This window comes from Megachile rotundata, chromosome 13, assembly GCF_050947335.1.
Source record: "Megachile rotundata isolate GNS110a chromosome 13, iyMegRotu1, whole genome shotgun sequence".
Lineage (NCBI taxonomy): Eukaryota > Metazoa > Arthropoda > Insecta > Hymenoptera > Megachilidae > Megachile > Megachile rotundata.
Genome location: NC_134995.1, coordinates 7,925,450 through 7,953,355, shown reverse-complemented (window position 1 = coordinate 7,953,355; position 27,906 = coordinate 7,925,450). Strand labels below are relative to the sequence as shown.

Here is a 27,906-nt window from a genome sequence, read left to right as displayed (position 1 = left end):
CTTGTTCACAATATTTAATTTATTATTCATAGTTGTAAGTAATTAATACATGTATTTGTAATTAGGTGAATTCTTAATAATATTATGATAGCTACATATGGATAATGTGGTCAATGTTAAACAAAATATTAGAATAGTAAAATATTTATTTCGTTATATACCATTTAAGTACAAATGTTTGACATAGTACAGTACAAAAATTGTAATTATTAGATAATTGTAACAAATATAACAATTGTAACATATTAGATAATTCTAGTTGTCTGTACAATTATAACTATACGTATATACAGAAAATTTCACAATTTCACCTTCGACAATTTAACGGATAATAAAACTCTTAGTACACTTATATCTATCAGAACATACAAACTTCATACATGTTCAACAGAATGCGCATCGTCAAATTTGATCTCACGTATCAATTAAACCCCTATCAACCTAATAAATTACCTGAGTACAACCAAAGTGTATCAGTAAAATAAAAATGTAAATTATTTAAATTGCAGGTGAAGATTCAGGTGCTCGACGTGAACGACAACAAGCCAGAGTTCATCTTCCCCGAGAGTAACCAAAAACTGTCCCGAGGTCGTTATTTCGCGGCGATACCCCGAACAGCTCAATTTACATCAACGGTGATCCAGGTAAAGGCCCACGACAAGGACAACGGAAAGTACGGGAAACTCGAGTACAAGATCCTCGGTGGAAGAGGTTCAGATTACTTCGCCATGGACAGCTCCTCCGGCATAATTAGAACCACGGCGACGTTCGACAACGTGGATCCTGCGGAACTTCCGTTCAAGTTCGACGTCCGCGTTCGTGACAATCCTAATTCGACCGACAACTTCAACTCGATCGTGGCTCCGGTCATAGTTAATTTGATCGGAGAAGAGAATCTGATGATCCTGGTGGTTCAGGACGCGGCTCCAGATGTTCTACAGAAGGAGGGACCCAAAATCGCTAATATAATCGAGGAGAAGAGCGGTCTATTGATCGGTATTGATAGAATCGCTGTTAGGAAAAATCTGACGAAAAATGGCACTGTGGAGATGTATCCTCAGGACTCGGATGTATGGTTCTATGCTGTGGATCCTGATACAGAAGCTATTCTCGATAGGAACAGCTCCAGAATACAAAGGTAGGGTGTTCATGCTTCGATGAACATCATATGTTTAAGATGACACAATTTTTTTCTCTCACAAAAAATTTCTTTACCCTCTAAGTTGTGTAAGAAATCCTCTCAAGGTTTGAACTCGATTAACCTTGAAATTTGTTAGAACTATTCACAGCTACAGTATCAAGAATGAAGAGGTTATGTTATGTTCTGCAATGACTATGCAAATTATAATCGAACTTCAAGTTTAAATTGGTCAAACTTAATATTAAACTTAAATGGTATTAAAAACTCGTGGAAATCACATTTGAACTGTTACTGCGTCACAGGGTTCTCACGAGTGCGTCACAAGGTTCTCACGAATGCGTCACAGGGTTCTCATGAGTGCGTCACGAATGAGACTCATCAAGGAGTTAATTTAATTTGCAGTACAACTGTATTAGAATCATTGTAACTTAACCACCCAAAATAAATATCATATGTACAATTAACACTAAAATTATCAAAATGATCAAATGACTTCACAAATTTCAGATAAGTTACACAATTTGTTAAGATGTTTTTCTTGAAATCTACATTGATCTGAAGATGAAGAATTAATGTATGCACCATTTTATGTTTAGTCGTTTATTTATTTATTATTCATTATATTATTTATTCATTATAATATATATTATTTATTTATTATTAACATTGTATATTACAACAATAACTCGTTAGAAACCTTGATGCGTTTGTTACTAGCTAGACGAACAATCGGAGAATCACGTAGCTGGAAAAAATCAAAGTCATCGCGGAACGTAACAGTTAGTCGCTGCGTGATACTGAAGGACTAGTTTGCTAGCGACTTTACCTGTATCTGTTGTTTCGAGGAGTTGTCCGGTTTAAAATTTCACGGGATCGTGGCGTTTTATTTCAGATCGATCACGGAGAAACCAGCAATGTCGAATATCACTTTCGATGTGTCTACACTTGTTCGAGCGAATGCGATCGACATCCATGCACCTGTGATGCCAGCTGAACCAGTTCGCACGCAGACCGCCATTGCGTTCAGCGGAGAAGTGTTCCCCTATGCTTTGATTATTATTGCCTGCGTCATACTGATCCTAGGGATTGCTGGGATTATCTACATTTGTGTATCTTGGTCCAGGTAAGTTGGATGATTTACTGGAAGATTTTGGAGCGGATTCAAAATTAAGAAATTGCTAAATATTGGTGCTTATCTTTGCACTTTTGTTAGTGAATAGAAATAAAGAAATTTAGTATCCAGGAATTTATAAAATTAGCCTGAGGTATTTGTAAAAAGTATTTGTTTAGACATTTGTAAAATTGGATACTCAGAAGTTTGAAAAGTAGAATACTTAAAAATTGATCAAATTGAACATTGAAATATTTGAAAATGTATAAACTTGGATACTCAAAAGTTTAAAAATTTTTAAATCCGTCAAATTGAAGATTTGTAAATTTTGAAACCTAAAAATACAAATCCTCAATTCAAGAAAATAAAAATTTATCAAATTTAGAAACTACCAAAAATTTCTATATTCGTTTCAAGAAATTTTGATATATCCTTATCGAATTATCTCTTCAAACTCTGATACATCCTGACATTTAAACAGGAGAATGTTACAACCCCTACTTTAATCAACCTACAAGAAACCCCCTTAATTAGAGAAACTTCGTTAGTTATTCGTGAAGTTTGAAGCCGCGAACTTATTACCAGTTCAGAACCACAGTACGAGTCATGTTACAAATTTAGTTCCCGAAAAATAGGTAAATAATTTCAGCGATTCCCGTGCAACTTTTGGACATCATAATTATTGCGCCAACAACGTTGTTACCGTTAATATCGTGTGAAAGAAGTGTTTTCCAGTGTTGCGCATGAATATTCATTCGTTGTACGGGTCGGCCCGCGTCGCATGCAAATTCATCGTTCCCTTTATTACCTCCATTAGAATTAATTACACTTTCCGGTGTGGATACCTCCTAAAACATTTAGCAGCACGATACGTCACAGGCGAAACCGTTTGCTTCGTTTCTTTCATGATCCGCATTGCTCTACATAATTAAAACCTCCATTTTATCGTTCCTGTTTCGTTCTTCTAGACGTAAACATTTCTTCTTTTTTAATACTGGACCTTGACTCATAATATACTTTCTAAAATAAATTATGAAACTTCATATGTACACTAAATTGTTTTCACACTTGAAGAATTTGTAAGATGGTTAAAATTTGATATAGAGATTATGTCAGAGAGCTGTTTTGAACTTTCACACGCAGGGGGTTAAATGACCCAACTCATGAGTTGACATCTACACACATCAATCAAAATGACCATTCTCAACCTTCACATTACATAACTTCATGTCACGAAATTTTGTTACAGTTCTTTCATCCATCCATTTTTATTTTAATCTCCATGAAGATTTGTGGAGCGTAAGGTCAAGCAAAATTAGGAGATTAAATGTTTGATCAGTATTCAGAAGTTTGATTTGCTTTCATAAATTATTTCGAACGACTAGTACTTTGTTGGTCAGATGTTTCGGAATGTTAGGATAATTAACAGTGAGGACAGTTGAGATAACAGTGAGGATAATTGAGTTAACAGGACAGTTGAGATAACAGTAAGGACAGTTGAGCTAACAATAAGGATAACGTGTAATATTTTTGAAGAGTGGAAATTTTCAACGGAAACGTTTGTTTCTGTTGTATGTACAGATACAAGGCGTACAAGGAACGAATGCAGCGTATGTACGTGGTGCCACGATATGATCCCGTGTATGTGGAACCTAATTTGAAGGAGTATGAGACGCAGGTGCTTCAAATGAGCGTGCCCGTTGATGACAATGACAGCTACAACGATCTTCAGCTTGATTTCAGCAACAAAAATCATGCGTTCAGTCTGGACAATGTCAGCTATATTACCAAAGAAAATGGAGAAAGTACAGGTAATTCAGATTATTTATGTTTATGTTTTGGAAGAATTAGAACCATATTATCGCATTATAGCAGGTGTAATAGTAAAAGTTGCATAGTTTGTTATGAAATAATGTGATATGTTGTCAACATGTGGATATGAGTAAAAGAAAATGGATTTAGGCATGATAGAGTAGGATAAAATATATCACACGCGTTGAATTACCACGCGTTGGATTACTACGCATCGAATTACCATGCGTTGAATCACCATGTGTTAAATTACCACGCGTCGAATTACCACGCGTTGAATTACCACGTATCGAATTACCACGCGTTGAGTCACCACGCGACGAATCACCATGCGTTGAACTACCACGCGTCGAATTACCATGCATCGAATTAGCACGCGTTGAATTACCACGTATCGAATTACCACGCGTTGAGTCACCACGCGACGAAACACCACGCGTCGAGTTATCACGCATCGAATTACAACGCGTTGAATCACCACGCGTTGAATTACCACGCATCGAATTACCACGCATCGAATTACCACGCGTCGAATTACCACGCGTCGAATTACCATGCATCGAATTAGCACGCGTTGAATTACCACGTATCGAATTACCACGCGTTGAGTCACCACGCGACGAAACACCACGCGTCGAGTTATCACGCATCGAATTACAACGCGTTGAATCACCACGCGTTGAATTACCACGCATCGAATTACCACGCATCGAATTGCCACGCGTCGAATTACCACGCGTCGAATTACCATGTATCGAATTACCACGCGTCGAATTACCACGCGTCGAATTACCACGCGTTGAGTCACCACGCGACGAACACCACGCGTTGAACTACCACGCATCGAATTACAACGCGTTAAATCACCACGCGTCGAATTAACATGCATCGAATTACCACGCGTCAAATCACCACGCGCCGAATTACCACGATTCAAATCACCGCGTAAAAGAAAATGGATTTAATCAAAATGCCTTGTCAGTTTCATAATCCTTTTTAATTTCCGGGTTCTGTACCCGTTGTTTGTCTGCGGTCTACAAGTTTGTCGTCCCTTCAGGTCAACAAAGTCCCGTAAGTTCGGAAGCGGCGACCACAGCTCGAGCTTCCAGCATAGCTGGAACCCACGGAGAGGCAAACATCCACTCCTTGCGACGATCCACCCTCGGCAGAAAAAACCATAACAGCAATACGAACACCGTGAACAACCACGATGCGACGCCAGTTTTGAACCCTCTTTACAATCATGGCAACGACCTGCTGAGCCCCAGTCCGTCGAACGACAACGTGACATTCAGAGAGAGGAAGGACTATTCTCATCTGGGATTCACGTACTTGGGAGAACAGAGTCCTGTAGAGACCACGACGGAACTGTAAGGGAAGTTATGGCGAGTTGCGAAATTTTCATGCTCAATGGAGAGGTTTCCACGAATTTTGAGCGGATTTGAGTTGAGGACTATAACTTGATACGGAGTAGGTCAAGTTGCAACGAGAATCGGAATTGGATGTTTATCGATCGTTACTGGTGGAAATACAGGTACGAGAAAGTATTTGAATAGCAGTATGTTTGAGATGGGTGAATGACTATGATGCGGGAAGAGCTGTTTGAAAGAATGTATACCTGAAGATTTACAAATTGTTAGGTTTGTAAGGTTTTACAGTGTTTTTGTAATTTTTTATTTGTGTACTTTTGAATCCTTACATTTTTGAATTTTGGAATGTAGAGATTGCAATTTGTCAGATATTTTTGAATGTAATTATTGTGGTTATGAACATACTGCAGTTCGAGTATTTTTGTGTACTGTACACATATTTTGAGATTAATTTTCCAGTAACAAGGGAAATAATCACACAAGCCAATTTTGATGTTCGAACGGTGATTCTGACATTATACAACATTAATTTTCAGTCATATAGCTTTCATATTGATTGCAATACCATTTTTCATAAAACTTCGATTTTATAAAATCGAAGAGATTTTTATTAAACAAAAAATTGTTAAGAAATTTTAGTTGTGTAAAATTGAAGTTCTTTTAAGTGTTTCCAATATTATAAAATTGAAAAGAAGCAAAGAAGTTTCAGTTTTAGAAGACTGGAATGAAGGAAGAAATTCAGTTTTATAAAATTGAGAAAACATAAAGAAACTTCAATTTTGCACAATTGAAAAGAAACAAAAAATTTCAGTTTCATAGAATTGGAAAAAGAAAGAAATGTCAATTTTATAAAATTGAAAAAAAAGCAAAGAAATTTCAATTTTATAAAATTGAAAAGAAACAAGCAATTTCATAAAATCACAAAGAAAAATGAAGTTTCAATTTTATAAAAAAATGTTCCTAAAAATGTTTTTATAAAAAAAGAAATTTGCCAAGTATTTAAAAATTCTTCCTAACTCAATTTTGAATATATTTTGCAAATATTGCTCTTTACTATCCGACCATTTACCATCCCTCAATCCATACGACAGGCGATTAAAAAGAAGAAGGAAAAGATATCAAATATTTATCCACGTTCCATAAATCAACATATCATCCGAATTGGCATGTGTCAGTTGTATTCTCTCCTGTAAAAAAATCGTCCCATAAGCGCATCGACTGAAAGCAAATGCCACTGCATTTCTCCAACAGAGAAAAAGTGGAAAAAATTAAAAAAAAAAAGCGTAACGTCCAGCGTGACAAATCTACAATTGAATTGTCGCAACGAATCAAATATTTTACATCGAATCTCTGCTGTGCAATAGCTTGTGACCCATAAAAAACGATATTGCTAGACCTTGCGTGGATTCCGCGTGCTTCTGTAAACGGTAACACGTGGTTTCCGTCGGTGAATTCGCTGAAGAATTGCGAGTCACCTTACCGTCCAATGTAGCAGTAAGAATCGACAGAACAATATGATTTATAAAATGTACTTGCGTGTGAGTGTGTGTGTGTTGCGTGAATTGCGAACGGCCCGTGAACTTATAAGTGTAAGGGTGGAAAGAAGCTTAAGAGTTTAGAAAATTGTAGTTCAATTGAGGGAAAAATGTTGTGTGCTTATTCTGAAATTAGTCTTTTTATAAAAATGAAATATGGAAAGGTAGTTGTTGTTTGTTAGGAATAATTTTATGTAAATGGAATTAATATAACTTGGAGTGCAAGATTTTTATAAGGAAAATAGTGATATAGGGAAAGAGGTACATTATTGTTCTAATACAAAGGTTTGGAATTTCAGAAAAGTTCCTATCTTTAGATTGAAAAATTGGTGAATGTAGAAATCTAAAATTGTGATGGAAATTTAATTTTAATTAACAAGTATTAATCTAGTGTTGTTATATAAACTTAAATTAATGTGCATTGCAGTGCAAGAAAGACAATTTTTAAATATAGATATTAGCCTTTAAATTTAAAATGTAAAATTTGTATTTGAAATTTAGAATCTCTAAGTTTAGAAATTTTTTAATTTTCTAATTTACATATTCTCTGAAACTCAAGAACAAATATAAACTTTTGTCTCTACACATATTTTTATCAAAAAGAGTCCTACATTTTTCTTGACTCAAACCTCTAAATCAATTTTGTTTAAAATCTCACAGCATCATCAAATGTAACATAAATTTTTCCATAAAAAATTCTTGTACCTTAATTATATTTTGCTCCCCTCAATTGTCTTAAGCTTCTTTTTTATTACCCTACACAAAAGACCCGTAAAACCATTGTATATTAAGACCTTTCTATTTATACCTGCGCGTTTGCTCATATATTATTTTTTAACGAATATTCAACGATCGTTAGACGTTAAATACGATAGTTCAGTGTGAAGATGTTCAATTTTTTCTACGTCCTGTTTTGTCGGAAGTTATTCATTTCTTTCGTCTTCTTCGCGACAGCTGGCTACCGTGCCCGAAGAAACAAATGTGATTTCACGAACTTTATGTCGACTTTTTACGACGTATTATTACTTTCGAAATATTTTGCATGCGTTTTGCGGATTCGAATAATTGCTTTACGTGTCTCGGAAACGTTTCGAGACTCTTTTTTGTATGTACTTAACCGCGAGACATCGTGCATCTATATGCGTCTTTGTGTACGTGTGAGATCTTGTTAAATTGTTTATTAAGGTGCGTTACACGGAGAACAATGTAGAGAAATTTTTGCGAGACTTTAATCGATTGAATCTCTAGTCGTGTGGCGTGCATCTGAGATACTCTGCGACAGATTAGACTACGTCGGGACTTGTATACATATTTTGTGTATCGCCAATTTGTTGACTAGAGCGTTAACATCTTTTATCCATAGTTGCGTGTTGTTTAAGGTGAACGAAACACGAATTCTGTAAAAATTGTTAATATCTAATAAATCTATTATATTTACATAATTATGTGGTTGTTTTATGTACCTGAACAGCTCATTATAGACAATGCTATTTATTATACAATGCTGTTTATAATTGTAGGACAAAGGATGAATTTTTAGATAGCTTTGGAAAGAGTCAGTTGCTATTTAATACTAGAATATTGAACAAAGTCAATTAATACATATTTAATACTTAGGCAAGTGTCTAAAATAATTTGAAGAATTTAAATAATAATTCAATCCTTACATTTTCTAATTTTGTATTTGTTTAGTATTCCCTATTAAAAGTCATGTGTTTCAATTTTTCAATATATTATATGTATTTTTGAATTGTTAATGAAGCTATGTCAATGTCTAGTTCATAATTAAAATTTCTCAGAATATAACTCATCTTTGTATAACAAGAACTTCTGCAGGAAATACGAAGCTCAAAGTGAATAGACTCCAGGAATCTGTTTCGTTAAACTAGGACGTATATTTCGACCCAAGATAAAGTACACGTACAGAATTCACACTCTGTGCATTACCATAAACGTATCAAATTCAGTTGTTGTAAAGGAACTTATACTATAACTCAGAACTTGAAGATATTAAATGAAACCATACTAAATGCTATTATAATTCATCTCGCGTGACGTAAATCCAGACCCTCTCCCCTACTATAAAAATTATGAAGATTGAGCACACTTATCAACCATCGTATGAAATTCACTCCGTTATACGTATAAAACGTTTATACCGTAAATTGAGAGTACTTCAGAAGATATTAGAGAATAGAATAGGAGATATTTTGTACCATACAAAAATTTTTAATTTCGCACAATAAAAATTTCTTCGAGTTGAATTATAATTCATATCAGTATGACGTAGATCCTCATATTCCTACTATAAAACTTGAGAGACCAAATCGAGACTCTTCAAATCGCATCTCGAGCGAAGAAAATGCACGAGCACCACTTACACCCATCAACCACCGGTATTATCATAACCATATTAAATTCAGCCGGTGTTTTATGAGACCAACTTATAATCTCAACATCCTTCGGAGCTGGGAGATATTAAATGAAATTGTACAGGCGAGCATTGCATTCTAATGAAGCAAAAATTTCTTGGAAAGGGACTTGAGAGTGCAATTCAAGTGATGTAGAATTTCATATTGTCTGTTGTGGAAACTATAGACAGCAAAATAGTTTGAACTCAAATTTTGGGTGAGGAAAATATTTATGTGCACGACTTACATTTGTTAGTGTGCTGACAGAATTATATTAAATTCAGTCAGTAAATGCTATGTTAAATTCATTTTATGAGAGCAACTTATAATTTCAATATCCTTCAGAGGAACATCTTTGCTATACTTATAACTTGTAATGTTAGAGACTGTTACATTCTACTGTAACAAAAATTTCTCAGGTCTCAATCAGACTTAACTACATCCCATGTATGACGTAGAAGTTCATATTTCTTACTAAAATTCCAGAGATCAAATTGTAGCTTCTAAACCGACTTCGAGTGAAGAAAATGTACATGAGCACGACTTACACTCACCAGTGTACTATTAGAATTATATTAAATTCAGTCAGTGTTTATGAGAGCAGCTTATAATTTCAACACCCTTCAGAGGAACATCTTTGCTATACTTATAACTTGTAATACTAGAGAGTATCACATTCTACTGTAACAAAAATTTCTCAGGTTTCAATCAGACTTAACCACATCCCCATGTGTGACGTTGAAGTTCATATTCCCTACTAAAATTCCAGAGATCAAATCGTAGCTTGTAAACTGACTTCAAGTGAAGAAAATGTACATGAGCACGACTTACACTCACCAGTGTACTATTAGAATTATATTAAATTCAGTCAATGTTTTATGAGAGCAGCTTATAATTTCAACACCCTTGAAAGGAACGTCTTTGCTATACTTATAACTTGTAATACTAGAGACTATTACATTCTACTGTAACAAAAATTTCTCAGGTCTCAATCAGAACTTAACTACATCCCATGTATGACGTAGAAGTTCATATTCCTTACTAAAATTCCAGAGATCAAATCATAGCTTCTAAACCAACTTCGAGTGAAGAAAATGTACACGAGCACGACTTACACCCAAACGTGCACCATCAAAAGTATATTAAATTCAATGTGTTATGAGTTCAACTTATAATTCCATCATCCTTCAGAGCAACAACCTTGCACCATCGACTATTACATCCTACTATAACAAAAATTTCTCAAGTTTCAGACTTAATTTCCCAAGTAAAATCCCTATAGGGATCCCCATAATAGAATCCCTACAAAAATAGCAGAGATGAAATCTAATTTCGATGGAAGAAAATGCACACGAGCACGACTTACACCCATCAAGCATCCGCACAAGGGTCCACAGCGGGTGTACCATCTTTCCCGTCCAATTCGAGCTTAACTGGTAGATCCCTATGGATGCGCACAGCGTGATTAGCACTCGAACCCGTGAACCGGTGCATAACCTGGTCAATTGACCACCGTTGTTAGAGAGGACGTCCGTGATCGACGGGACGAATGCCGGTCGAGTGGAGAGACTAACGAGAACAGGGATCGACTAGTAGCCAGGGGGACGAGAGAGCGTCGGCGCCGTGACGTCGCGACGCAGACGCATCTGGGGCAGACTCCGGGCACGTAAGGGCGGAATGTGAGCAGGACGAGTCTGGAAGAGGGAAGAGGAGAGCGTGTGCCGCTCCCGAGGCGGATGACACCGGACCTGCCAGCATTTACCCTCGCCAGTATCGTCGCGATCGTACGCGCTTCTAATCCTCTCCGATGCTCAACAGGGGTGAGATCTGACCCCCGAAAGTAGGCGACACGTGAGAACCGAGTCGGTTAAGTTTTATTGTTTATTTTTTTACGATCGTGGAAGACAGTGAACCACCTGTGAATGGATTTATAGATTCCACCTGAGGATACTTGTGCACGTTACTACATTAGATCAACAGAACTGACGTTCGGGTAATATGGCAAGTAACATTCTCGAGTAGTTTGGAGGTAATGTACCTGGCTGGATTCTTGCGGTAAGATTTGGTATTCGAGGGAAAATGCCTCGTTTGAGACGGGGAATTTAGGGAATGTCTTAGGTGAAATTATGTGCCTTTTTTCATTTTCTTTAGTTAAAAGGAGGTTTGGAAATTAGATTTTATTTTTATTCCTTATGGGAGATTTCTTTATTTTAGACTTTTATTTTGTGGATAAAGTTGCTAGACTTTGCGAGAATTATTTTCTGTAATTAATACAGGAGGTTCGGAAATTGCGCGTTGTATTTGAAATTCAGATTCCTTTATTCGGAGTCCAGATTTTTTGTAGATATGTGAAGTTTTACGAGAATTATTTTTTGTAATTAATGAGGGAGGGAATTAGCATTATAGTTGGGCTTCTCTTGAAATTCAGATTTCTTTACTAGGTTGAAAAAAATTTAGATTTTCATTTTATAGATATCTGAAATTATATACACAACCTTCTTGAGGTTTTTATTAACTTTTAATCAATACAGTAGACTTGATATTTATTAAAAATAAAGTGAAGTTTCAAATGAAATTCAAATTTATTTGGTGAGATTTTCATCATCACTTAATCATCACATTTTTACACAATTATTATTTCTGTGATATTACGTTTTTATTTGTAATTGGTACAATTTTCGTGAGATCTCTATAATTAATTCAGTGAGAAGGTATACCTTGCGTAGGTTTATTAATAGCAAGGGAATCATAAAATGAACGTGGGTTTCCTTCGAAACAAACTTATTTAACGTATCCAGACTGTTAGTTCATAAATAGACTTCATATTTTACTTCGTAGATAGACTCTTTTTAATGAATTATTTAATAGACTCTCTTCAAATTTTATTTTATTTATAATAAATATAGTAGAGTTGACATTTTCTAACAAGAATCACCATAAACGTAAAACACTTCATTTAATAAATTTAAATTTTTAAGTAGTGGATGCGTGAAATGAAATTCTTGTCACGTTCGCAGTTATTTTTAATTAATACAACGAAGAGAATGATATAACATTTTTAGACGCAGCTGCAAAAGATCAGTGAATACACTCGAATTTATTCTGCATGTGCTCTAACTGCGCAGTTATTGACGTTTCTACAAAATTTTATACGAAGAGGTCCATTCGGCAAAATAGAGTAATCCATTTTATGAATTTGCTGCGTGTTCGACTGTTAAATTAGAACGGACAGGTCACTGTGATAGCGCGCTACAAAATCCGAGTAAAATTTAGAGAATTGATAGTAAAACTTTTTTATCGAAATGGTTTAAAATTCTGGAATATAGAAATTTGGAGATGCAAATATTTGGGGATGCAGAAGTTGGGAAATGTGGAGATTTACAATTCTTAAAATTGCAAAATATAAAATTTATAAAATATAGAAATTTGAAAAATAATTTTGAATAAAATTTGAATAAAATGAATTTCAATAAAATTTGAACCAAATGAATTTCAATAAAATTTGAATAAAATGAATTTCAATGAAATTTAAACAAAATGAATTTCAATGAAACTTAAACAAAATAAATTTCAATAAAATTTGAATAAAATAATTTTAAATAAAATTTTAATAAAATGAATTTAAATATGAATATACAAATATACAAATTTTTAATTCAATCACTATAACACAATTATACTAATTTAATTGGGAAACAAATATTTAAAAATATGATAGGTTGGAAATGTAGAAACTTGAGAATATAAAAATTGAAAAATTATAGAAACTTGAATTTAGAAAAATTAAGAAATATTGTAATTTAAAGATGCAGACATTTAAAAATATAGAAATCTGAAAATATAAAAATTAGTTTATTTTTTTGCACTCCAAGATACTTTTGCTGTTGTCAGATATCCTTAAAACTTTTTAATTAAAAAGTTTGCTGAATTTTTTAAAGATATTTTCTCTATTATTAACTGCTACTACTAAAAAATATAGAAACTTGAAATTATAAAAATTAAGAAATATTGTAATTTAAATGTGTAGATTTAGGAACATAGAAATCTGAAAATATAAAAATTATAATCGTCTACTATGTTCATACATATAATGAAATTTATTTAGCTCCTTGCACTATGACTTATCAAGTGCGTCACTAATTCCTACAACATTAAAACAGTCAAAGAAAACCAAAATGTTACATCAATTCAGTATTATGAAATCGTCAAAATTATAACTGAACTGCCAATTAAAAATTCGAGTTCCTAACCAAAGTGCCTCAACAAACCACTTAAAAAATATGTATTTCAACTGATTACATCAAACCGAAACACCTATCGCGAAAGTTTAAAAGGAATTTCGTAGCCAGTTGCTGAAATTAATTAACAAATTGTGTCCGTTATCGTGAAACTGCGCGGTTCTGTCATTGTCGCGCGTTATTAACGCGGGCATACATCAAGCGGCCATTGCTCCGACAATTTCATCCGACCTTTGATCCCAAGTGGATCTAATGGTGTTTTAACATAGTTAATGCATTAATTGATATTAAACAGAGAGGTATCCGGGTACGGGAATTAATGTGTCACGGGAATATCTGGTTCGCGACAATTTCTGAACCCTTTGAAAGCACACATCGGGCCACCTTTGCAGTTATAATTGCATCCCAAGAGTGGAACCCAGGATTTTAAAGGCTTTCTCTTTATCCGGCTTAGCTCTATCATCTGACCTAAATGAGTTAATCTCTTCTTTGCTAGAACGGAACTTACAAAATCCAGTTTATATTTTTCCGGTGACGCGTCGATCGCGTTCGATTATCGGTTAATCCGCTCAAGATGGCGGCTCGCGGTTTCATGAGACAAATTTTTCGGAGTCGATTTACGCAGATTAGGATTAATCAGATTTATTATTCATTTTCTTCTGAGAAAATTTTATTACTTCTTCCTGTTTTACAACCTCTGAATTTTTGTATCTCTGAATTTTCTAACCTCTGAATTTTTTACCTCTGAATTTTCTTACCTCTGAATTTTCTAACCTCTGAATTTTCTACCCTTTGAAATTCCTAACCTCTGAATTTTCTAACCTTTGAAATTCCTAATCTTTGAATTTTCTAACCTTTGAAATTCCTAACCTTTGAATTTTCTAACCTTTGAAATTCCTAACCTCTGAAGTTTATAACTTTTGAAATTACTAACCTCTGAAGTTTCTAACCTTTGAAATTCCTAACCTCTGAAGTTTCTAACCTTTGAAATACCTAACCCCTGAATTTTCAAACCTCTGAAGTTTCTAACCTTTGAAATTCCTAACCTCTGAAGTTTCTAACCTATGAATTGTCTAACCTTTGAAATTCCTAACCTTTGAATTTTCTAATCTTTGAAATTCCTAACCTCTGAATTTTCTAACCTTTGAAATTACTAACCTCTGAAGTTTCTAATCTTTTAAATTCCTAACCCCTGAATTTTCTAACCTTTGAAATTCCTAACCTCTGAAATTTCTAACCTTTGAAATACCTCACCCCTGAATTTTCAAACCTCTGAAGTTTCTAACCTTTGAAATTCCTAACCTCTGAAGTTTCTAACCTATGAATTGTCTAACCTTTGAAATTCCTAACCTTTGAATTTTCTAATCTTTGAAATTCCTAACCTCTGAATTTTCTAACCTTTGAAATTACTAACCTCTGAAGTTTCTAATCTTTTAAATTCCTAACACCTGAATTTTCTAACCTTTGAAATTCCTAACCTTTGAATTTTCTAACCTTTGGAATTACTAACCTTTGAATTTTCTAACCTTTGAAATTCCTAACCTCTGAATTTTCTAACCTTTGAAATTACTAACGTCTGAAGTTTCTAACCTTTTAAATTCCTAACCCCTGAATTTTCTAACCTTTGAATTTTCTAACCTTTGGAATTACTAACCTTTGAAATTACTAACCTCTGAAGTTTCTAACCTCTGAATTGTCTAACCTTTTAAATTCCTAACCCCTAAATTTTCTAACCTTTGAAATTCCTAACCTCTGAATTTTCTAACCTTTGAAAGTCCTAACCTCTGAATTTTCTAACCTCTGAATTTTCTAACCTTTGAATTTTTCACCTCTGAATTTTTTAACCTCCAAATTTCTGTACTTGTAAATTTTTTTTCGGCTTGTGAATTTTTATTTCACACGCCATTTTTGACGATGATTCGCAACAGTTGGTGTTGGCAATTTTAATTAAGCTTTCGGTGAATTTTTATTGCGATGGTGGAATAGGTGCAGGCGTTAATATCGGGGAAGAGAAATACGATATGCGTGAAGCATGTTTCTACCGAAATATTGAAAACATGGCGTCTGCAATGTATCGCGGAAACTTTATATTAGACGTGGAAAAAGTTCGCGAGGTTTTTCACTCGGGAATAAATTCGAATCGATTTTTTGCTGGTGTTTCGTGGAAGTGATATAACGACGGTGTTGTTGGGGAGTTTTGTTTGCTTAGATCGTGGTTCTTTTTCAGGTGTTTGTTTTGTGCTAAATGTTAATGGGAGCTGAAAATTTGTATTTGGATAAAAACGTATTTGTTATATAAAATTTATGGAGATGCATATTCTTTATAATTTATAACAAAGTTAATATAAGTTGTATTAACTTTGTTTTTTACTTATGCATATAAGTTTATATGTATAACATTCCAATTCTTTGTTCATAAATTTTATAAATAAAGTCATGAAATTGTTCTGAAAAATTTATTGTATTAAAAGAATACTAGAAAATCTTCTAATTGTAAAGTTAAATATACAGCAATAAGTTCAATTAGGTATAACTATTGTAGCAGTAATTTTATTAATAAAATTGTAGCATAAAAATTGGTGAAATAATCTAAAAAAAACTATGAATTGATAAAGAATTCACTTCGTAAAAATTGTAAAATTGTAAGCAAAGGTTGAACAATTTTGTAAATACCGCGTTTTTTCTACAAAATGGCGTCCGAACATCATATGAATAAAAATAAGAAAATTATTATATAAAAATACTAATGAACTCTGTATTATGAAATTTGAAAAATATCTTGAATTTTATTAATCTTCCATTGCAAATATAAATGTAGAAAATTTAATTCTTAGAATTTTTAGAAAATTTCCTAACCTCAGTCCTAATAATTAAGGTTTTAAATTTGCCATAAAAATTATTAAAATACTCAATTTTGTTTATATCTCATTCTTCTCAGTTTCTTCTATAACAATACAACAATATATAATTTATAAAAAATATAAACTTTATTTTTATGCGACAAAAGATAAAACTACAATTGCAACATGCATATTAACTTCTAACTAGTTACATAAAAAACTTCCTGCTGATATTCTTCCATTTCAGTGAATGCATTAAAACTTGAAGCACTCGCAATGAATTCCTGTTATGCATTCTTGTTCGGAACTTTTGTTCTCAAAGTTTTTTACAAATAAGTATCCAGTGAGGTTATATCAGGTGACACTGAACCATTGTTAAAAGTATTTGAACTCTTTGCATTTATGCTGAATACAAAACAAAATAAAGTAGTTCATTATTGAACTTTTAACTGCTGGTTTTATAAACCTCGTTATAAAATTATAATGAAGTGTATAATAATAGCTACAGTTGTTAACTAATAAATTAGTTATAGTAAGCTTTTTTTAATATCTAATAACAGCTGTGGTTTATATACCACTAAAAATATTGTAAAATAATTAAAAAAAGTTTTTCAGAATAGAATATCAATTCAGTAATAAGGTCAAATTTAAATTGCATCAAGATTAAATTAAATTAACCCACAATTAAAGGGCCAGTTTGTATTTTTATTGAAATCTTTTAATGAAGTGTTTCATGTTTTTAATGGAATTATTTTGATACCAGCTTTTAATACGATTACTTTAATAGCAGTACATTGAAGGCTTCAATGGCCACACACATGTGATGATTGATGAACGTAGGTGGCTTTAATAATTATCACACAAAGGAAAATATTAAATGTGTCGTAATTGTTGTTTTCAGACGTTTAACTATTTCGTGAATTTACATAAAGTTTTTTTATATTAATTCTTCAAAAATATTGTTGGCCTCTGACGATGTTTGCGTATACGTTAAAGTGTTAGCAACGTTGTGTTCGCAGATTGATGACTATTTGATGTCTTGAAACCTATCGGCATGAAATACTTGAAAGTCGCGCTGTTCACCTTCAACTTAATAATATGGGTAAAGTATCAATTACTAAATACATAAATAAACTTCAAACTTAAAGAGCTTTTAGAACTTCATAACCAACGAAGGCATAGAGAAACATTTTTGAAAAAGTCTTTAAAACAAAATCTGACTCTATACGACATACAATTAAATATATTACATGACTTAAATATATTCCAAAGAATATCTAATTGTAAGAATAAAGAAATAAGGAATATAGTCAGAAGAAAAGTATGACTAAATATTTCTCTTTGGTCTAAAACTCCTAAAATCACAAAATCCAATTTTGCACATTTTTGGAAACTTCTCTTCTGAGCAAAACATAAAATAACTCCCGAAGCGTATCAATTCTCCTGAGCTCCCAAAAGACAGTCCTATGTTACTAGACTTCACAGAACAGAGTCCTCAGACAAACTTCCCTTCAATTTCCCTTCACATCACTTCAATAATTTACGTAAAATAAATAAGCAGTACAAAGATATTTGTCAAATAGTTGGGCGGATGTACAGTACTCGTGATTGGAGCATGGCTGCTGCTGGAACCAAGCAGAGGACATCTCTTAAACCTTTACGTAGATGACACGACAGCAAATGGCGCTATTAATCTAATAGCGTTCACTTTGCTCGGTCTCGGCTTCACGGTGCTCTCAGTCGGTTTCTTCGGATGTCGAGTTGCTTTGCACGGAAATCAATGCATCCTGTGTACCGTAAGTTGTTGATCGCTTTTACGAGATTTATGAGTTTAATGTACTTTTGCTCAGTGATGGACTATTATGCTCAAGGGTGCGATGGACATACACTAATATAAGTACATAACATACATATAAGTACACTCTAGTTATATGATTGGATTATGGGGATGTTATAGGGAGAAGGATATATAAAATTTCGCTATAATCCTTAGGGAGATGGATTTTATAAATTGGCAATGTAGAAAGCGGTTTTCTTGTTTTAATACTTTTGCACTTCTAAGTTCTTGAATTTCTCATATTTGAAATTTTTAATTTTTTAATAACTTCTGTCGATTTGGACACTTGAGGGTCTTGAAGTTTTCAAAGTTCTGAATTTGAGAATTTATAAATTTCTCAAGGTGAATGTTTCAAATTTTCTCAAGCTGAAAGTTTCAAAGTTTCTCAAGTTGAAAGTTTTTACATTTCTCAATCTTAAAATCTAAAAATTTCTCAAGTTGAAAGTTTCGAAATTTTTCAACCTGAGAGTCTCGAAACTTCTCAAGCTGAAGGTCCCAAAATTTCTCAAGCTGAAAGTTTCAAAGTTTCTCAAGTTGAAAGTTTCAAAATTTCTCAACCTGAGAGTCTCAAAACTTCTCAAGCTGAGGGTCCCACAATTTCTCAAGCTGAAAGTTTCAAAGTTTCTCAAGTTGAAAGTTTCAAAATTTCTCAACCTGAGAGTCTCAAAACTTCTCAAGCTGAGGGTCCCACAATTTCTCAAGCTGAAAGTTTCAAAGTTTCTCAAGTTGAAAGCTTTTACATTTCTCAAGCTGAAAGTCTAAAAATTTCTCAAGTTGAAAGTTTCAAAATTTCTCAACCTGAGAGTTTCAAAACCTCTCAAGCTGAAGGTCCCACAATTTCTCAAGCTGAAAGTTTCAAAATTTCTCAACCTGAGAGTTTCAAAACCTCTCAAGCTGAGGGTCCCACAATTTCTCAAGCTGAAAGTTTCAAAATTTCTCAAGTTGAAAGCTTTTAAATTTCTCAAGCTGAAAGTCTAGAAATTTCTCAAGTTGAAAGTTTCAAAATTTCTCAACCTGAGAGTCTCAAAATTTCTCAAGCTGAGGGTCCCAAAATTTCTCAAGCTGAAAGTTTCAAAGTTTCTCAAGTTGAAAGTTTTTAAATTTCTCAAGCTTAAAGTCCAAAAATTTCTCAAGTTGAAAGTTTCAAAATTTCTCAACCTGAGAGTCTCAAAACTTTTCAAGCTGAAAGTTTCAAAGTTTCTCAAGTTGAAAGCTTTCAAATTTCTCAATCTTAAAATCTAAAAATTTCTCAAGTTGAAAGTTTCGAAATTTCTCTACCTGAGAGTCTCAAACCTTCTCAAGCTGAGGGTTCCAAAATTTCTCAAGCTAAAAATCTAAAAATTTCTCAAGTTGAAAGTTTCAAAATTTCTCAACCTGAGAGTCTCAAACCTTCTCAAGCTGAGGGTCCCAAAATTTCTTAAGCTGAAAGTCTAAGAATTTCTCCACCTTCAAGTTTCAAAATTAAAAAATTTCCAAACTCCTCTAAATCTACATAAATCTACAAACCCCCAAAATAGTAAACTAAAGAATTTATAAATCCACAGATCAAAACTATCTCCATTAAAATTGTAAAAATACAAATCCCTGATCGGGCGCCCATCAAGCACACGTATGCCCATAAACACCTCCGCACTTAATCCGCCCATCACTGAAATAGACCACACGGTCAAGGTTAACAACGTATTTTTATCTGTGCAGTACATGAGTATGCTGGCGGTGTTGATCATCATCGAGCTAGTAACCGCGATAGTCAGCGGATTAATAACATTCCGGACACTTTCCGGATTGGAGAAGCGTTTAATCGACAAATTGGCCAATGACTATGGCCACGAACACACCAGTGACCTCTCCTTTAGCCATAGTCTCGACTTCGCGCAATATAAGGTACTGACCCACGTTAATAGTAATCGATTATTTATTTTCGATGTTCATGTTTATCGCGGTCTAATAATATGCATGATGTGCTTGACCGCGTTAATATGTACTTCGTGTTAATATATAAGCCTTGGCACACGAAGGTATTTTTGCTGGTGTAGGATGTTGACCTTAACATTTTTTAGTTTGAAAAGTTTGGTGAATTCTTTTAGGATTTCTTTATTATTAATTTTTACTGTTCCATTCTGTTTATATAATACGATATAATACTATAGATGTAACACTGTAAATTTAAGTAAAATATATTTATTACAAGTTATATTAAATTGAGTGATGTCACTTTTCGAGTGAGCGTTACTTATAACGATTTACTATGACAAAAGTGGCACGTTACTAAAAGAATCTTATCATGAAAAAATTAATAATTTTAAAGTTTCTGAAAACATTTTAATTTTGTGAAATTGAGAATCTTTAACTAACCTTCGTTGTCTCCAACTACTGTTCAGACTTAAAAAGTTAACCTTGTGTGACTAAACCCTCGAATTGATCATGCATAAATAATTTGATTCTATTCGAAATACGGATGAACAGATTATTCGAAACTAGCAAGATTATTTGAAGTCCGCAAGACCGAAAATTCGTACAATCATTCCCGTAACGAATGACGGCGAAAACGGTATAATGGAAATTTTACATCACGCACGAATGACGTGCAATGTCAGCAACGTAGTCCGTGAACGTATTGTAATGGTTCGATGAGCATACAAGTGATTCCATTCTAGTTTAATTGCTGTGGAATACATGGCTACGAGGATTACAATGGCACGGCCTGGTGGAGAGACGGGCAAATTTCGGGGAAGAGAAGGCAGGTCCCTCTCACGTGCTGCGTGTTGAAAAATACTGAGGTACGCTTTTCAAAAACCGTATTATTATATTTATACGTTTATACTTTCTCTGTATTTATGAACGCTTTTATTATTTGTGAACGCTGATTGTTCCAGCTTTATTTAGGGGAGGGTAGTTTTAAAAAGAGTATTCGTATTTTCAAGTTTATCAATTTTCAAACCTTCACATCGCAAGTTTTTATAATTTCAGTGTCACAACTGAAGACTCCCAATTACTTTCAATCATTAGACCAATCACCACTAGAATTTACAAAAGAAAATTTCCGAAGAATTTCTTTAATACCGACTCTGCAACTTAGAAATTTCCTCAAATTGTTTTACATTATCAAATAATAAAAGTCCACCAAAAAAGAATCTCCATATTCCTCGTTAGTACTCCTCTTCAGAGGGTTCAAATTATACAATATTTATTATGCATTACAATTTTAATTTAGTCCAGGGATTCGCTATTATCTTTCCATAAGTCTCCGCCATTTCCTAACGCACTGAAATTGTCCCTCCGTTATTATAAGCGATTAATTTCGTCGTTTTAACGCGCAATTTCCATGTCCTGCAAATGAACTGTTATACGCGCATACGGTATTATATCGGTACGAAGAAAATACCGATAATCGTAAACGTCCGCAAATGAAAATAATCGAGCGCCGTTCGACGATTTGTACAAACTTTTTATCTCCGGTGAAATCTGAGCAAGTTACTGACCGGTTTCGGTGCAACGGGCACCAGTACTCGTGCCTATGTCACTGCACGAGCACTTGTTACATGCGAGAGAAGCTGCTTCTAGTATCCACGTTGTAGAAAACCGTTCGTTTGACGAACACCCACGTGTACGTCTAATGTCCGCTATTAATCTCCGTTCACTATGAACGTCGACGTGGATCTGATGCTGATGAAACGTTTCGCGGGTACCAGAATCATCTTACCGGTTATTAACAATTAACCCTTTGAGCAAGTTTAGTTTAGTGGGACAATGTTTATTAGTTGTGCTAGGACATTTATTGTTATTCGTACGGACAATATGATAGAGACACTTTTGCTTGCTGGGGGCTCTCCACCCTCAGACTCTCCGTTAGTCACCTTCCGGGACTTTTGACAATTTTTCTGCGGGTTTTGGCTCATTTTAGGGAAGTTTGATTCTCTGACAGAAAGTCGTATTTAGCATGGTTTGACCTGTACGTATGTGTACGCGAGTGGTGAGGATGGAATTTTACATTATTTTGAAGGTACATACGGATTCTGTGTGATAATATAAATATTTATATGTACGTGTAGTTATTATGAAGTTACTGTACCAAAACTTTACGCATGAAGTTGACTTTTGCAAATATAAAAGAGTTAGCATAGAATGTGAGATGTTTGAAAGCTACGTTTTACCTTGGATTTTCCAGTAATATTAAATTCGCTGAAAAAATATTAAATCATGAAAAAGTTGGCGGAAGCGAAACGAGCACCTAATATAATGAAAAATATGGATGACTGATTCTGCATGAGAGCTTGAGAGATTGAAAAGCTATGAAAAATGGACTAAGAATAAAACTGCGTCCTTTCATTAAAATTATGAAAACAATTTCATTGTGTTCTTTGTTACAAATCTTCTGTTGCGTATATACGTTTTAACGGTCGTTAAAAATATGGAAAAATATTTTATTGAGAGAATTTAGGGTTGCAAATGTTGGAGATTTGGGGATTTGAAAAGATGAAAATTTTGAATTTTGGGAAATTTGAGGGATTGAAAGTTTGGAATTTTGGGAAACTTGAGGGATTGAAAGTTTGGAATTTTTAAAAATTTGAGGGATTGGAAATTTTGAATTTTGGAAAATTTGAGGGATTGAAAATTTGTAAATTTGGGGTTTTGAGAATTTAGGGCCTTAAAAACTTAAAAATTTGGAAATTTGAGGTTTGAGAATTTAGCTACTTGATAATTTGAAAATTGAGAAATTTTATAATTCAGATATCAGCAAATTATTATATCAAGATATGAAAATTTTTAAATTTAAGAAAAGGGATGTTTTGAAACCTAAAAGGTTACAAGCTTTAAATTTAATTGCCACCATAGTCATAACAATAATTGTTAATTAAATGGTACTCGTATCACTTTACAGATGAAGAATACAGGAAGTCCAATGAGCGTGGTTACAAGGGTATTTCGCAAACATGTAAGTGATTTATCAAACGTTCAGTTTTGTGCCTCTTAAATAGTTATTAAATTTTAATATCTCGTTAAAGGATGAGAAACCGTGGTTAAATCCAAAACCAAAGGACGAAGCGGCGTGTCAAGTGGAGGATGAAGAGGGTCACGACGGATTTCGACATAAAGAGGTACATTTTCATTTCGTTAGTGAAATATTTCACAGGCGATTCCGTTAAAGACGAAATTACGGCAGAAAAATTACCAAATTAAATTACCGAGTTGCCCAATTTTAATTTTGCAAATTTCTCAAGTTTTAAAATTTTACAAATTTCCCCAATTTCTTAAATTTTTAAATTTTGCAAATTTCTCCAATTTCTACCATTTTTAAATTTTGTAAATTTCTCCAATTTCTAACATTTTTAAATTTTGCAAATTTCTCCAATTTCTAACATTTTTAAATTTTGCAAATTTCTCCAATTTTTAAATTCTAACTTTGTTACATTTAGTAATTATATTTCATTGAATAATTATACTGCATTTAGTAATTATATTTTATTCCTCTCTGTTCCTCCACATTCAAAACCTCAATATTTAAACATTTTTTTAAAATAAATTTTTTACAGGGTTGTCTCGGCAAAGTCACCAACTGGTTACAATACGAAAGTTTCACTCTAGTATTTCTCGGAATGGCGATAGCAGGCATACAGGTACCGTATCCAGAAAATCTCGAATATCCTCGAATCTGATATACACACATGTTACTGATATGTGCTACACACGTATGTTACAGACATTCGGTATAATAACTTCGGCGTTCCTTTGTCGAACTATAAGGGACATGCAGGTGGATTGAAACGTTGCCTCCATGAAAGGCACAAAGCGGTAAGAAGGATCGAATTCGGGTTCCCGTCGGATATCGGACACGTTATTTTGATGTTTTATCCGTTACACTTCCGGCGATCTTGCAATGGAGACATTCGGTCAATGGGAACAACGATACACGTGATAATAACAGGACGATTACAATAAGAGTTCAAAGGATTCTCGAATCCTTCAGAGGATATTTTAATTTAAATGATGATCATGTCAAATTTAGGGGACTGTGGGACAATGGTGCACAGACTATTTCGAATTTCGCGCAAATTAAACTTTATTTGTTATTCAATTTTTGTTATTAGAATTTCTCGTTATTCAATTTTCATGTTTAGAGTAATTGTTATAATATCATAATAAAAATTTAGTTAGATTCATTAATAGAATTAATTGAATTCAAAAGATTCATTAATTAATAGAATTTAATTGAATTCATTAGATGAAGATTTTGAGTTTCACTGTGAGGTGTATAAATATTAAAATTAAAATTAAATAGAAATTAGCATAGGATTGAAATTGTTTCTGTAACAAATTTTAGTGCATCAGATTAATTTAATGAAAATATGTACCTCAAATTTTACTATAAAAATTCTGCATATAAAATAAGAAAATTAAAACGAATATAAATGAAATCAAGATTAAAATTGATTCTATAACAAAATCTATTTTATAATTCTATAAATTTTCGTTATTTTTAATTCCATTTCGTTAATTTAATATAAAACTGCATTTTCATATGAATAGATCTGAATTTTCGCGCCATACAAGATTCCAGTGTTTCAGACCAAAATGGCGGAAGATTTTCAGATCACTTTCTCGAAGATCAATTTTATCCACAGTGAAGATTGTTTTTAGACAAATAAACGCAATGAATGAAAAAGATATGCATAAAACAGTTAGATGTGCACTATTTCCCCAGTTTCCACTGTAAAATAGAAAGCTATGCTTGCTCGAAACCTTCCAAGCATTTCCCGTCCCTTGCGTGTGTTTCATCGTGGATCAAATTTCTACGACTCTGTATATAAAACGTTAATCTCGTGTTCGCTCCAGATGCGAGACATCGTGGTCAAAGAGTAGGTACAACAAAAAGCGATACTATCTTTGATATTCAACGCATCCCTCTAAATTGTGTAAGTGCGCGGGAAATTCAAATTGGAAAAATTTAATTTCACGTCAATTTCTAATAAGTTGAAAACTATTTGTAGTTTTTCTGTTTAATACATTTCGATCAGTTGTTACTGAAAATTATTGCATCAAGAAAATTCTAATAATTCTGTTCACACTTTCTGCATCTCCAAAGAGTGACAACAAGCTACATTCCGGATACCTCTGATATCCGGAGCCTACCAAGTTTACCTTGGGTTTTTTAAATAGGAACATACATTTTTTTTATTCATAGCTTTAGAGGACATCAAGAGGAATTCAAAACACATGTTACATGATATTTTTATTAACATATTACTCGATTTACAGAAGAGGAAATGTGAAGTACCTAGCTTTTGACTTTGGTAGTGTAACCATTATTTGATTCCGAAGAGATTACTGAATGTAAACACGCGACTAGAATGTAAGAAAAATACACTTTATTTAATTACATGTTCAAAATGTATGTCGCCTTCCATCACTTAATATTCCGGTCTTTTACTTCACATTCCCACTTCTGTAAATCGAGTAATATGTCAATAAAAATATCATGTAACACGTGTTTTGAATTCGTCTCGATGTCCTCTAAAGCTACGAATAAAAAAATGTATGTTCCTATTTAAAAAACCAAAGGTGACCTTGACTTTGCCGAGAGAACAAACTGTTTTCAAAATTTGCTTTACTAATATTGTGCACTTCATACCCTGCAAATATTGTTCTAAACTTTTTTCGTAAGGTGGCTGCAAGTGGGAGAAAAATCGTGAGTAGCGTTCTAGGTAAGACCGCCATACTTGAACGCTATGTTTTTCAGAATACGAAATCCACGTTTTATTTGACATAGCAATTTAAATTGCATTATTCTAAAATTTCAGAGGCTCTTGTAATACCTACTCTTTGTCGTGGTTTTGAAGGGCGACTTTGTGTTTTTTTAATTATTATACTTGTAAATAACGCGCGATCTCGATGCACGCGATGGATGATCAAAACAGATCGAAGGATAATCGAGAGAAATATCGTTCTTCTTTTCCGTGGAGCACGTTCGATACGCGACGTGATATGATTTTTCATACGACCCAGATTTATACAATATTGGCAGGAGCATATGTTCGAAATGATTTTGTGATTTTTTACCGAGACAAAAAAATAACATTGAAGAATGAATGTACGCATTATCGATGTATATGTGTGTGGTAGAGATTTATAGCCGCGTAACAGCCGCTTGTGACAAATGGATGCATATTTTAGATCGGTGATGGGCAATCGCGCCCATGCTGCGCGTTTATATGCGCCAATGGGTGATTAGTGTCAATTCAGCAATTCAGACGTTAAATACATTTCAGAATTTCGTTGGGTTTTCAAATTTTCGAATTTCTTTGGTATTGAATTATGTAGGTACTAAGATTTCAGATTTGGTGATTATTAAAATTAAAAATTTGGAGGATGATTCAAAAATTTCCAAATTTCAAGGATTCCAAATTCCTAAGATTTCAAATTCCAAGGATTCCAAATTCCAAGGATTCCAAATTCCAAGGATTCCAAATTCCTAAGATTTCAAATTCCAAGGATTCCAAATTCCAAGGATTCCAAATTCCAAGGATTCCAAATTCCAAGGATTCCAAATTCCAAGGATTCCAAATTCCAAGGATTCCAAATTCCAAGGATTCCAAATTCTTAAGATTCCAAATTCCAAGGATTCCAAATTCCAAGGATTCCAAATCCCAAGGATTCCAAATTCCAAAGATTCCAAATTCCAAAATTCGCAAATTCCAAAATTTCCAAATTCCGAAATTCCCAAATTACAAAGATTCCAAATTCCCAAATTCCCAAATTCCAAAATTCCAAAATTCCCAAGTTCCCAAATTCCCTAATTCCCAAATTCCCAAATTCCCAAATTCCCAAATTCCCAAATTCCCAAATTCCCAAATTCCAAAATTTCCAAATTTCCAAGTCCCTAAATCCCCAAATCCCTAAATTCCCTAAATCCCCAAACTCCAAATTCCCAAATCCTTAAATCCCTAAAATTCCCAAATATCCAAATTCCTAAAATTTAAATATTCCCAAAACCCTTTTTTCCCAAATTCGAAAATTTAAAAATTCCCTGAACTCTCATCTGCGTGATCTTTACTCGATCGCTGCCCTAACGTTGCACGAATATGCCCGGAAGCCCTTCGGGCACTACCCTGCCCATCACTGCTCTAGATACCAAAAAAAAGAGAGATATATTCTACGCTATAGTAAATCCGTAACGCCGGTCAAAACGCGTTTTTCTCTTGTGAGTTGGTGGATATTTTTTAGAGACAATTGATTACAAATTGTGCCAAATTGATTGTACCCTGCGACGAGGGAGTTTGTTATATCTTTATTTTCGAATGAACTTTGTTGAATAATATTTAACGCATTGGTAAAGTGTCGTAGGAAAACAATAAAACTATTACTCTCTGTATGTTGTGTATACTTATTTATTTCTGTGATTGTTTTCTTTTTTTTATTGCAAATTTTATAAATTTTTAATTCCTTAATTCTACAATTTTCAAATTTTTACATTTCCCAATTTTCTCAATTTTCTCAATTTTATTAATTTTCTCAATTTTCTCAATTTTCTCAATTTTCTCAATTTTCTCAATTTTATTAATTTTCTCAATTTTCTCAATTTTCTCAATTTTCTCAATTTTCTCAATTTTCTC

General features: G+C 33.5%; 3 protein-coding genes across 10 annotated transcripts in view; 2 read left to right on the top strand and 1 right to left on the bottom strand.

The window, feature by feature from the left end:
• Cad99C (cadherin 99C) overlaps nucleotides 1–8,411 on the top strand; it is a 224,992-nt gene extending 216,581 nt beyond the window's left edge. For all 3 annotated transcript variants that reach the window (XM_076539204.1, XM_076539203.1, XM_076539205.1), the window contains 4 exons: nucleotides 510–1,138; nucleotides 2,034–2,264; nucleotides 3,834–4,063; nucleotides 5,122–8,411. In XM_076539204.1, coding sequence (XP_076395319.1) covers nucleotides 510–1,138; nucleotides 2,034–2,264; nucleotides 3,834–4,063; nucleotides 5,122–5,438 — 1,407 coding nt within the window. In that variant the 3' untranslated portion in view covers nucleotides 5,439–8,411. The remainder of the gene's footprint in view (nucleotides 1–509; nucleotides 1,139–2,033; nucleotides 2,265–3,833; nucleotides 4,064–5,121) is intronic.
• The window catches only part of LOC100878189 (uncharacterized protein C15orf61 homolog), a 169,618-nt gene extending 158,702 nt beyond the window's left edge, over nucleotides 1–10,916 (bottom strand). Inside the window, exon 1 of the mRNA XM_076539221.1 lies at nucleotides 10,747–10,916. The gene's annotated coding sequence lies outside the window, so the exon portion shown is untranslated. The remainder of the gene's footprint in view (nucleotides 1–10,746) is intronic.
• Nucleotides 10,917–10,970: 54 nt separating this feature from the next.
• On the top strand, nucleotides 10,971–27,665 carry LOC105663554 (tetraspanin-11). Of its 6 annotated transcripts, none has more exons than XM_076539215.1 (10): nucleotides 10,971–11,242; nucleotides 11,315–11,373; nucleotides 17,478–17,560; nucleotides 18,042–18,254; nucleotides 19,994–20,179; nucleotides 20,953–21,075; nucleotides 23,178–23,231; nucleotides 23,302–23,394; nucleotides 23,830–23,913; nucleotides 23,997–27,665. In XM_076539215.1, exons 3-10 carry the CDS (start codon nucleotides 17,513–17,515, stop codon nucleotides 24,057–24,059), a joined length of 864 nt encoding a protein of 287 aa, XP_076395330.1. In that variant the 5' UTR covers nucleotides 10,971–11,242; nucleotides 11,315–11,373; nucleotides 17,478–17,512; the 3' UTR covers nucleotides 24,060–27,665. The 6 variants fall into 6 exon arrangements, with proteins under 6 accessions (XP_076395330.1, XP_076395331.1, XP_012148564.1 ...); XM_076539214.1 differs by having other exon boundaries at nucleotides 10,972–11,242; nucleotides 11,315–11,381; XM_076539216.1 differs by lacking the exon at nucleotides 11,315–11,373 and having other exon boundaries at nucleotides 10,971–11,200.
• Nucleotides 27,666–27,906: the final 241 nt, after the last annotated feature.

Bases quoted from the DNA above. Each gene is read 5' to 3' on its own strand.
- LOC105663554 (XM_076539216.1), top strand. From the start codon at position 17,513: ATGAAATACTTGAAAGTCGCGCTGTTCACCTTCAACTTAATAATATGG. The intron at 23,232-23,301 runs GTAAGTGATTTA...ATCTCGTTAAAG, and splicing joins CAAGGGTATTTCGCAAACAT to GATGAGAAACCGTGGTTAAA. The intron at 23,395-23,829 runs GTACATTTTCAT...AATTTTTTACAG, and splicing joins ACGGATTTCGACATAAAGAG to GGTTGTCTCGGCAAAGTCAC.